The following is a 12,286-nucleotide window of genomic DNA, read 5'->3' as shown; positions in this document are numbered from 1 at the left end:
TACATAGACTTTCAAATTTGGAAGACAAGTATGACAAGTAAAATAATTATGATGTAGCCTTTTTTAGCCTTTTTCCTTGAAGTAGAATAAAAAACTCTTTAATTCAATTTTCAGTGCCACCTTCAGATCCCGTAGTGGAGGGAGGGCCAGTGCTCCGCCTGAAAGCTCATACTGCTCATAATCTGACATGCCGGGCATCTGGGGCCAAACCTGCTGCAGAGATTACCTGGTACAGGGATGGAGAGATAATGCATGATGCCATCTACATAAAGGTAAGAATGTGGACACATCAGGCTTTATGGCAGGCATGAGAGTCACTATGGCTGATTACAACTTAGGATCTTTGTCTTGCCACTTACCTGTCCTTCACAAAAGTTCCATCATACAGTGCACACACAAAGTTGCAAAAACTCCGTTGAATTAAATCTCTGTATGTCTCATCCTCATCACCCTACCACAAGATGCCTCCTTATGTGCCTCTGTTTTCTCTCACTCTTACTATTGCTCTAATACTCGAGCATAACTGGAGCATGTCAAAGCTCAGACAGGCATAAGTGTTTGATACAGTTTCCGCTGAGAGAGAAAGAGCCAAGAAGGGAGAGAGGGAGTGAAAGAAGAGAGAGAGAAAGGGAGAGGGTGAGAGAGAAGAGAGGAAATCAGCCACAACAATGCCGAAACACAATGGGAAGTGCGGTGGAGCGTGAAGCGGCTGCAACTGCGAAAGTGTCACATTTGTCATGCTCTCTGACTACGCTAAACGACACTAAACGACATCTTTAAGGGGGCAAGAGCCAGCAGTGAATCGAGGGAAGTGGAGGAAAGACAGATGGAACCCGGAAAGTAGATGAGGGAAAAAGGAACACAGGATAAGATTGTTTAAATGCAAGGTGGAAAATGCAAAGCCATTTTGATTTAAGCTGGAGAAAAAGAAAAAAAAAAACTAGATGGAAAGCCTCTTGAAGAACAGAGTGAAGGAATGTAAAAAAAGGTAGACTGGCAAGTTGGTGGGAGAGAGCAGATGAGCAATAAGAAAAGGACAATGAGTGGAAGGCTGATGACAGGCGGCATCGTGATTCGATCTAGCGTAAAATGCTTTCACCGCGTCAGAGGTTGTGCGTGTGACCTGCTCTCCAGGGAACTCTCTTCCCATAACGCTTTTGCCCCATAGAGCACTGGGTGCCTTCCACCCCCCACCCCCACAGTCGTCTCAAACCTAAATCTGCACCTGATCCTCCATTAAGGCTGTCTTGTAGATTCAGCGGGCAGCAATTCACCTAAACTTTACACCTCTCCCCACTTAGGCGTATTGATTTCTCACACACAATAAATAGATTTCGAGGATGACGTGTGGCAAGAAGAGCTGAAATACAGATCTTTGGGATAACGTGCTAATGGTAGAACAGTCCCGGCAGTGTCTTAAAACACACACTCACCTGCCTCTCTAAACTGATGGCGGCTTTAATTCTCTGCAATGCTCAGCCTATGGAGCTGGCACAGAGTTGAGCTCAAATGGGATTATGGGCATCATGGGAATCCCTTATTAAATTAGGATGTGCATCAGAAAATATAGGACAATTAGATTAGGATTATCATGTCTGTGTGATTTTAACAGTGATAACAAGATGAGAAAAGTAGGTGTGTGTTTTGTATCTGAAGTACATAGACCATTAGGCCGAAATAACATTCCATTAGCCATTCTGTCTATCAAATGTCTCTTCTTATTTGAATCCAAAAGGTGTCAAAAGTAACAATTATGGATAGTTTTGTTAAGAGCCATCTTTGACATTACTTTCAGAACATTTAATTGAGGCATTCTATTTTCGGAGAGCTACAGCACTTTGTTCCACCAGCACTGATACTGGCTTGGTTTTTTAACTAGTTTTACACCGTATCACCGTCTTTTCAGACTTTGATGGAGGATGGAAAGAGAGAAACAGCGGTTAGCATGCTACCCATGGTGCCGGAGGACAGTGACTCTGGACGTACCTACACCTGCAGGGTCCTAAACCCAGCTGCCCCTGCAGGTCGCCAAACTTCGGTTACCATCAGTGTTCAGCGTGAGTAGATTTTTTACGTATTTATTTTTCTCTGTGTTGCAGATTTTGCGGTGGTTATTTCATTTATGCAGGCAAAAGGCCTTTTTTTTTTTTATGTATTCCGAATATTTGAAAATGACATGTGCTTTGTATTTTAATATATTACAAATTTGATTTCCTAAAATAAAAAGTATGGCTCATTAAGGAAAAAAAGAAAGGAAAAAAAAAAATGGAAAAAGTTATTTTTAAGAGAGAGCAGTATTTCAGTGTAAGATTGGTGATTCAGTAAATGTGAGACTTGATTTAAATATATTTTCATGGCACTGTACAATTGTCTATTTATATGCAAGGTTTTTGTGGTACAAAAAAAGACGTGTAATTGGACTGGGGAACGGATTTTAAAAAAGGATTGTGACTTACATTTACACACCTGGAGCTTGGCAGTGAAGTCATTGGGAAGGATTTGTAAAGCCTCTATTGCTGCAGTGAATCTAATCCTGCGTGTTTCCTTCCAGATCCTCCGTCTGTGACTCTCTCTGTTCAGCCTCAGACGGTGATGGAGGGAGCAAAAGTGTTGTTCATTTGCTCTGCCTCTGCCAACCCTGAGATTACAGGTTACAGGTAAGCACATCTAATATCACAACAGACTCGATGCATAATCCCATCAGATTTAGGTTAGAGAGTAAATCCCAAATTGGATATAAATGACAGATCAAATGCTTTGTACACAGTTGCTTCGGTGTTTGCTGTTAATAATAGTTGTTATTGTAAAGAGTTAAACATCACAAAGAATGTGACAGTGAATCAAATAAATGAAAGCATTTTCATGTTAATGTTGCAAACAGATGGTCCAAGGGTGGGGTTCCTATCTCGGAGGCTAATGGTGACAGCCTGGAGGTGACCGTAGACCACTCTTACTTCACAGACCCAGTGTCCTGCGAGGTATCCAACTCAGTAGGGAGTACTAATGTCAGCACCTTGGTTGATGTACAATGTAAGTACTTTTCTTTCATCCACCTCCGTAATAACATATCAAATTGGTTAAAGCAAAATTAGAGATGTTCAATCTGTAGTTCTCCCATCATGTTTTATTTATAGTATTTTAGTGTCTGTTAAAAAAAGATAAATCTTCATTCAGTACAGTCTAACAGCGGTGTTTAGGTATAATCAGTTTCTTAAATAATGTAAACGTGGGCACTGCTTGAAAATGTTCACATACAGGACGTAAACAATAAACGGTCACATCTTTTCCTTCGAAAATATAGAGCCAATACTTACCTCCCACATTCATTCCTTGGAATTACTTTCATTTCCTAATAGGGCATGTGAACATTGTAATGGGCTTCGTTGTTGTTTTGTACTTATTCCAGTGAAATGGAATTCACATCTTTTATTTTTAGTTGGTCCAAGGTTGCTGACAGAACCGAAACCCCAGACAGTGGACACAGGGATGGATGCTGCCTTCACGTGCTCATGGACGGGCAACCCTCCTCTCACTCTGGCCTGGACAAAACAAGGCTCCAATGTGGTACGGTGACCTCTTCTCTTCTTCTTAAAAATTGCACATCATCTACAACTGTCACAGCAATCCTATTTGAATTCATTCAATGTGTTCAAGACTAGGGTATGGAAGGCACGTCCTGATTTTGCCAAGTTCGATGTGTTCCTAGGTCAACATATTTTGTTGACCCTGGAACAACATTTTACTCCAAAAATATATTCTTAACCATATCCCTACACCTAAACCTAACCTTAACCATGAGTAATCCCTAAAATCAGAGGAAATGATAGATGAATGACGCTGATGTACAAGCACCAAACACTGATTTTAAGCGTAAACTTCACAAAATCTATAAACTGGTTCTTCAAATCTGATTGGTTATTCACAATGTTGTTCCAGGGTCAACAACGATGTTGTCCCAGGAACATGTCTCACTTGGTAAAATCAGGTTCTGCGTATGGAAGGATTGGGTTAGAGTGATAAAAAAAAAAAACTTGTGTTTTGACTGACAATCTTTTCTTACCCCAGTCCAGTTTTTATTTGACCCAATACACACATTCCATTAAGTTTATTCACTTAATAAAAGGTTCATTACATTAAACAAGTTCATGCTATATCTCATCTCTGGCAACAGAATCGCCCACCTCAAAAAAACCAATTTAACCCCTGTCTGTACAGGAAAGGTAAAAATGATTTTCTGCTCAGAGCTGGATGGTTAATAGATGACTTTTCAGTTTATGGCACATTTACAGGAGTTTGGAAAATGGATAAAGTGATTGCTATGCTAAAATGAAAGTTTAGCTCCAGTAGATGTGTGAAATGCATCAGCCTATTCTGCTGTAAGTGTTTCTCTGCTGCTGCTTAATCAGATTCCATAAAGAGCCTGAGAAAGCAAACAAAAAGCGAGAGAGGAAGGTAAGAGAGACAGAGGGAGGGAGGGTGAGAGAGAGAGAGAGAGAGGGAGAGGGAGGCTAAGGCAGAAAAGCCAGAAGGTTCTGATGAGACAATCAGTTAATTTTGCCATGATTACATCCCTCCACCCTGCCCTTCCTGAGTATGGGCCGATCTGATCCACAAGTAGAGCGTTTACTTCATTGCCACAAGATATGGATTAATTGGCTAATTCGATGAGAGTTGGCGAATGAAAAATCAAGGCGAGTGCTAAACGGATTAATCACAGTTTGGTGGCGTCGAGAGCGGGAAGGAGGGGAAGGGGAAGAGGGTGCTCTAATGATCAGTGGCTTCTAGCAACTGACCGTGGCGTGTGTACCAATGCACTAGAGGCGAAGGAGCACAAGTATCTGCTCATACTCTGGAAAATTCTGCACTGCCATTGTCGTAGGTTTAATTAGAGCAGTGGGTTGACTCAGAGGACCCAGGCTAGAGCGCTTTAGACAGTAATTAAGATTGCTGCAGACAAATTTACAGACGGAGTCAATTCTTTCCCCTTGGTATTGGTGGCACTGGTCTTTCTCTTGTGTGAGCCGCGAGCAACGAAATGGATGACTGGTGCTAACGGCTTGATCTGTCTGAAATAAAGACTCACTGTGTCTATACACAATCTTCCCATCTACATCCTGTGAAATATTGACATATTGCAACGATTTTCATACCACAACTGGCTAGAAGGATAAGACTTTAATAGAAACTGAAAAACATCAATATTGCAAACACGTATAGACAGCTCCTGTCATACAAACATTTGATAGAAAGTATATAGTAATATTGTGTGTGTGATAATCTGTTGGAATAAATTATTGGCATGTGGTTTGTGCAAAATCTTACATGATGCCTATTTCGGTAGTCATTCATTGGGGAAGTCGTGGCCTAATGGTTAGAGGGTTGGACTCCCAATCGAAGGGTTGTGGGTTCTAGTCTCGGGCCGGACGGAATTGTGGGTGGGGGGAGTGCATGTACAGTTCTCTCTCCACCTTCAATACCACGACTTAGGTGCCCTTGAGCAAGGCATCGAACTCCCAACTGCTCCCCGGGCGCCGCAGCATAAATGGCTGCCCACTGCTCCGGGTGTGTGCTCACAGTGTGTGTGTGTGTGTTCACTGCTCTGTGTGTGTGCGCATTTCGGATGGGTTAAATGCAGAGCACAAATTCTGAGTGTGGGTCACCATACTTGGCTGAATGTCACTTCACTTCTGTGGATATATGTTTTGGTAGAGATCTGACCAGGCTATTCTTGTTCATTTTATTTAACAGGTGCTCAGCAATAGTAACACCCTTCAGCTGAAGGCAGTTACCCAAAAGGATTCTGGGACATACACCTGCAAAGCCATTGTGCCTCGGATTGGTGTGGCAGAGAGAGATGTTACTCTAACAGTCAATGGTAACTAAATTATGTTTTTTTATCTCATTAGTTTTTTTTTTTTCTCCCCTCATTCTTTCCCAGTTTTGTTCATGATAAATACATTTTCAAAGCCACACGAGTTCACGGTTTTTGGTTAGATTACCAGGGTTTACAAAAGCTGTATTTTTTTTATTTTAGTCTTAGAATTGCTTCTCTAATTGATGAGCTTCTTGATGAACTTATATGTGCATGACCCATGCACTTGGTCTTGAGTGCACAAGGAACATCAGCTCTGTGTCTTCTTTGCTTTCATTAGCACCCTTAGTCATTACGATTTCTCTTAATTTCTCTCTTTCACTTCAGGCCCTCCCATCATCACGGCTGAGGCCACGCAACAGGCCGTCAGGCATTCCAAGGGCAAGCTGGAGTGTCTAGTGGGCAGCAGCCCTCCTCCTGACAAGATTGTAAGTATACATCCTCCTATTTCTCGAGGTGTGTGGTTGCTAGGTATCTGACGCTTAGTGTAGCCTTATTCCTGACAAGCTTGTTTGTGAGCCTTTCCCTTGAGCAGGTGCTTTCGTTGTGTGCACATCACATACTGAAGTTCCCTTCCTCCATCAAGATGCAATTCTCCTCTTTTCTTGCTCCTGTCTCTCTCTTTCCTTATCTGACACCCACACAAATACACACATGCACAACTATACAGCCCCATTCCCCTATTAGAGAGCATTCGATGAGAGGGCTGATCATGTATTTCACCTTTTCCACCCTCAAGCGTGCAGAGGCGAACTGCAATAATGCCAGGGTCTTCAGAGAAGACCTCAGGCCCCATAGGCTCCTTTCCAATGTATAGCAATTAGCGCATAACACCACTGACCTCCGATCGACCCCATCGTACGTGGGAAGGTCTTTCAGTGCGTAATTAGGGTCTAAGTTGGAGAGACATTGAGAAGAATGGTAAAGCATGGAGATGCACAGAGACAGATGGAAGTTAAGCAAGGGTAACTGAAAGCAGTGATGCAAAGAATGAATCAGACAAAGAAAAAACCCTCCTGATCCTGGAAACAGTGACAGGTAGGGGCTTGGGGTGTTAATGGTTGTTATTTCTTCACCTGAGGCCAGTCAAAAGAGGACTTCTCAGACATGCTGTTTCACCTCTTTGCCAGAAAGGTGAAGGAAATAAACAATGGCTTGTTTTCTCTCTTTGAGTAGCTGATCTGCTGCTAGACAGGAGCTGGTTGTCTTCCCTGCACGTTTTTTTTTTTTTTCCACAAAGCCCTTTTTCACAAGCCGAGACACAATACTGTTGGTAAACCAGCTCAAAATGACAGCAAAAAAGAGCACAAGAAAAATTCCAATCTCTTGACACTGAGTTTATGGCACTGAATGTCTACTTCTGGAGTGATACATCTTTACATGAATGTCCTTAATTATGTTATACTAAAAATGCTACTTAGTTGTTCTGTTGTTTTGGCTGGCTTATTGAATATACAATGAGATTTTAAGTCAACCTGGAATCAAAATCGACCCTATTTACTTACTTAACACATGTTCCTGGTCACAATTCAGTGGTGCATGTTGTAATAAATATAGATTTTGTCTTTGCAATTACTAACTTTCCGTTTGACATTAAGAATCCCTCTTGCCTTTTCATTATCAAATCTTCAAAAATTTAATTGTCATTTTATGCTTAAATAAAATGTAAGTATAAAGACTGTTGCTGCATCTTATACCTTGCTGCGTCTTTCCTCCTCAGGTATGGACATTTGGGGACATGATCTTGTCATCTGGCTCTTCTGGTCGTTTTTCCGTGCAGACAGTACACAGTGACCGAGGGGTCCTTTCCTCGCTAATCCTCTCAGAGACTCTGGCCCAAGATTTCCAGCTTCGGTACAACTGCACTGCGTGGAACCGCTTCGGTTCAGGCATGGCACTGGTCACTCTTGAAGAGGAAGGTGTGTGGTCCTCATGCCAGAATATCCTGTGTAAAACATCATTTTATTCGAATGCAATTTACTACTGGTCAAAAGTTTAAAAACATCTAATTCCTTATTTTTACTATGTTCCAACATTTAGACTGGTGGTAGTGATTAAATTATGAAATTACATAAAATGAAGTATGGATATTACATGTAGGTAGTGATCAAACATGTTAAATAAAAAAAATATATTTTACATTTTAGGTTCTTCGGAGTAGAAAGCCCTAGATTTAATCTCTGACCTGAGATGCTTTTAAACAGTATTCAATCTAAATCAATTTTGAGTTTACATGTATGCTTCCCCTCCCACAACAAAATAAAAAATTATACATATATTTGTTATTAAGAAATGCATTTGTATTATATGTCATGCATTTAACCTTAAACCTTAAGATCAAAAACTTGTCAAGATTGTGAGAAAAAAATTCAGTCAGTTACTTTTGACTGGTAGTGTTTGGGTAAATGTTGTTGGAAAAGTTTAGGTCTGGAGAATCCAAAATTGGAGGGGTGAGAAGCAGGCAACTGAGAGTAAAGTAAAAAAAAAAAAAAGGGCAGGGATTTTATATTTGTGGATGGGCCTAGCACTTTTGGCACCATCTCTTTAATTATTGAAGGAAAGTTGATTTTCCAGTTGATTGAACAGTTCATCCACCGCCTTTTATCTAAGATTAGACATGACCAGCCGTAATCCAGTTTGAGTCAGCTCTATCTGCAGGAATCGAGTCTCAAAACACTCTGCAACCCTGTGCTTGTCTTAATTATACACCACCAAATCAATATCATTTAATCAGGAGATGGTTCACTTAATGAATACATTCGTTCCATAACAAAGATATAGATTTTGAGCCTGAATGAATTAAATCAAGACCTAATGTACGACATGGGTATGTAACGCTTCACTGACCGTTTTATTTTGCATGCACAGTGCACTGTATGCACATCTTAAATCTGCTTAAATAAGACTAAGAGTGTGGTGGATGATTTCAGCCTTTGTACTGGGAGACACCAAAAATAAGGTCTTCGCCAGCAATTTGCATCAAGGCAGCAAAGCCAAGTCTCTTGAGAGGCAGACAGTGCTATCTCCTGGAATCTCTAATTAGATTACTGTTGGCTGCCTCACTGCATGTCAGGCCCGGTTACCCCTCTTCCACTAGAGATTAGAGACAATAGCCTGTTCCGGTGATGCCACTGTGGATCACACTAGATTCATTTCTATATGTTACATTTGAGTTTGGATGTGGCTTGGAAAAGAACTTCTTTGTAGAACGCGTTTAACAAACAGAGAGCTTTTCTTCAATTAGAGATTCAAAATACCTTTGAAAATTAAAAAATCTCACAAAGAAAATGTCAAGAACATGTCTGGATCATAATTTAGCCCCAAACTTTAAAGAAAGAAGAAGAAGAAGAAAAAAAAATCTATATATTTTACACAAGGAAAATTAACCTTGGTCATTAAAATATATATATATGAAAATTTCACAATTACCCAGTTCATTTGTAAAAGTTAATAGAAGATATGTGGTAGCATTTGTTGTACAAAATTCAATCTACAAATGTGCTTTGCAACTGTGCAAAAAAAAAAAAAAAAAAAAAGACTACTTTTGTTCATACACATATATATATATAATTTTTTTTTATTATTATATTTAAATAAGATTATGGCAGGTCAAAAAGTGTAAAGGACAAACAAAGCATTATGGACGGTGTAATAGAAACATAAAATCCACTGAATGAAATGAAAGACTAAATTTGGATCATCTGCATGCCCTGCAACTGAAAAGGTAGATGTAATAATAGATGTAATTCAGCTCAGTCACAGTCCCTGTTTTCCTTGCAGAAGCCCTCCCCTTGCTAATCATCATTGGAGCATCGGTGGCCGGAGGCTGTGTCTTCATCGTTTGTGTCATTACCCTGGTTTCCTTCTGCTACCGCCACACTGCTAAAGGTGAGGTCAAAGGTCAGATGTTATCTGAGAGTTCTTAATCTCTCCTCAAAAACATGATACATTAGAAATCAAACGAACTAACTAGACAGAGGTTAATTATGGGGCCACCTCTTTGCCTGGAGCAGTGTTGACCTTTTCACCTCTCTGGAAATCTTCCCACCGTTCACCTCATTAATCTCTATACACTGCGCTATTTCCTCACCCAGGCAAAAAGGGCACACGCCTGTCTAAGAGCGACATCCGCGTACAAATCGTGCACAGTGACCACAACGCAGCAAGAGGAAATGACGATGAAGAGGACGTGAAGGAGCCTATGGTAAGTCACTCTCAAACCAAAAAAGAAATACTTAGAATGGCTTAATAGATAGAAATTTATTTTATACCAGTTTTTTCCCTTATTTAATTTTTTTTTCTGCTATGCTGCAACTCAATTTAATTTTTACATTTATTCCCGGACTTCTGAGGGAAATGTGATACTCAATAAGAAAACAAAATGTTAGGCTATACTTTATCCATCAGGACCAAAAATATCTAGGCCAAAAGGTAAAGTTATTTATTTATTTTAAGACTGTAAAAAACGCATATATTGATTATTTGTTCAAAAGAAGACCAGGAGTTAGGGACAATATTAATTATGATTGCATGACATTTAACATCCCATAGACACCAAGCAGATTGTAAGCCAAATCTCTGTACTCTTCTCAGGCTCCCAACAGCAGTGAGTCTCCAGGAACGTCTCGCACAGAGCACAGCGACCTGCTGGAAGAGGAGGAGGATGAGAGATCAGATATCAAGGTATTTCATTTCACAAAGCAGGACTCGGACGGTTAATCCGATAAAAGCAAAAGGTTGTTTTCGAAGGTTTGAGGAAACTACTATACTTAATAACACAATCTTGCTGAGATCATATCGTATCACACCACAAGCTTGGATCGTGTTCAAGAAAACCTACAATTCTTGGTCAATTTCTAACTTGTATCTAGCACCTTACTAAAATAATTTGCATGTATTTCATTCAGTACGAGATTTTATTATTATTCTGACAAGGTTTTCTTTTGTTCTTCCTAGGACCCCACCAATGGGTACTACAATGTGCGGGCTCACGAGGACCGCCACATTACAAGAACCGGCTTCTCCGAATATGTCCCTAATGCACGTCCAGTCTACACTCCTTCTCAGCTTCCCTCGCCGAGCCCCTTATACGGCCAGCACTCCACTCAGCCTCGGATTTATGACTTCTCCCAGCGTTATGCCACAACCCCTGCCACACGCACAACCTATGAGCAACAGCAATCACAACAGCCGCAGCAACAACAGCAAACTCCCACCATCTACCCTCAGGAGCCAGTCTATGCGGGCTCCGCCTACCTGCCCGCCACCTATGGCCGTGCCTTCACGAGCTACGTCAAACCTGCATCCTACGAGAAGGTTGACGGGTATGAGCATTCAGACCAGGCCAGCAAGGTGTCCAGCTCTTCTCGATTCTCATACGCATCCTCGCAGGTGTCGTCGCCGCAGTCTGATTATGGACGGCCCTCTCAGCAACGCATGCAGACTCATGTGTGATGGCTCCCTCGAAGGTGTCTAGCACGATCATCATCGTGGTCAACAAGGACTTTCTTCTGAATGGGTTCAGGAGGGATTAAGCCAACTTTACACTGAGATTCAAGAGGTGGAAAAGCTTTATTGCTGTATTGAAGTGAATGTTGGATCAATGGGAAACTTTGGGAAGAACTACAATGTGCCACTCAAGCTTGGAAGTCACCATCAAGCTACTAATTCTCTTTGACCAAACATTGAACTTTTAAGGGAAATAAACACCGTCCATTAATCCATCTCTATGGCACTGTATTTCCATTAAAAATGGTTCTGGCACTGACCCTTCTAGATCTTGGAGAAGGAAGGCAGTGCTTTGGAGAAGGGAGGTGTCCTCATGAACTAACCTTTGCAAATGGGGACATGCTTATGACACTATGCTGAAACAATCATAATTACATAATCTTAAAAAAAAAAAAAAAGTAAAAAAAAAAAAGTGTTTGTTGGCATGCTGATGGAATTCTAAGCACATTTGTGTATCAATGACAACAGGTCTTGCTTACACAAAGTGGCTCAAAGTTCAATCCACAAAGCAGGAGAGCAGAAGAAAGCACCTTAAGATATTTCTTCAGAAGCTCTCTCTGCAGTCTGCACTGCTCGTAAGAGAGTATTTATGTAAAGCCTCAATGGACCAATGTGGGAAACTGGAATGCTCTGGTAAAAAAAAATTAGATATGGACAAAATCTATAAAATAATTTTACATTTCTGTCTGTTTGATAGAAAAAGGATTGGCCAACCCCCCAAAGAAGCAAATTTAGAGGTGCAGTCTCTTTAAGCTATAGCCTACCCTCAAGGACTTTTTGCAGAGTTCTGAGTATAGCCCATTACGGGACCACGGTTTCTTAAGTCGAGCCATATACGGCAAACCTAAATTACAGCACAGCCTTGCAGCTTGCAGTAATAATATTGTAACGTTCCTTATGTGACCA

General features: G+C 40.9%; 1 protein-coding gene across 1 annotated transcript in view; it reads left to right on the top strand.

The window, feature by feature from the left end:
• Positions 1–11,778, top strand: part of LOC113099212 (kin of IRRE-like protein 1) — a 40,558-nt gene extending 28,780 nt beyond the window's left edge. Inside the window, exons 4-15 of the mRNA XM_026264313.1 lie at positions 115–272; positions 1,907–2,057; positions 2,552–2,657; positions 2,882–3,030; positions 3,437–3,564; positions 5,749–5,875; positions 6,200–6,300; positions 7,593–7,791; positions 9,653–9,760; positions 9,967–10,076; positions 10,466–10,555; positions 10,829–11,778. Coding sequence (XP_026120098.1) covers positions 115–272; positions 1,907–2,057; positions 2,552–2,657; positions 2,882–3,030; positions 3,437–3,564; positions 5,749–5,875; positions 6,200–6,300; positions 7,593–7,791; positions 9,653–9,760; positions 9,967–10,076; positions 10,466–10,555; positions 10,829–11,326 — 1,925 coding nt within the window. The 3' untranslated portion in view covers positions 11,327–11,778. The remainder of the gene's footprint in view (positions 1–114; positions 273–1,906; positions 2,058–2,551; positions 2,658–2,881; positions 3,031–3,436; positions 3,565–5,748; positions 5,876–6,199; positions 6,301–7,592; positions 7,792–9,652; positions 9,761–9,966; positions 10,077–10,465; positions 10,556–10,828) is intronic.
• Positions 11,779–12,286: the final 508 nt, after the last annotated feature.

The sequence above is a fragment of the Carassius auratus genome, unplaced genomic scaffold, assembly GCF_003368295.1.
Source record: "Carassius auratus strain Wakin unplaced genomic scaffold, ASM336829v1 scaf_tig00216880, whole genome shotgun sequence".
Classification (NCBI taxonomy): Eukaryota; Metazoa; Chordata; class Actinopteri; order Cypriniformes; family Cyprinidae; genus Carassius; species Carassius auratus.
This window is presented reverse-complemented; position numbering and strand designations above follow the sequence as displayed.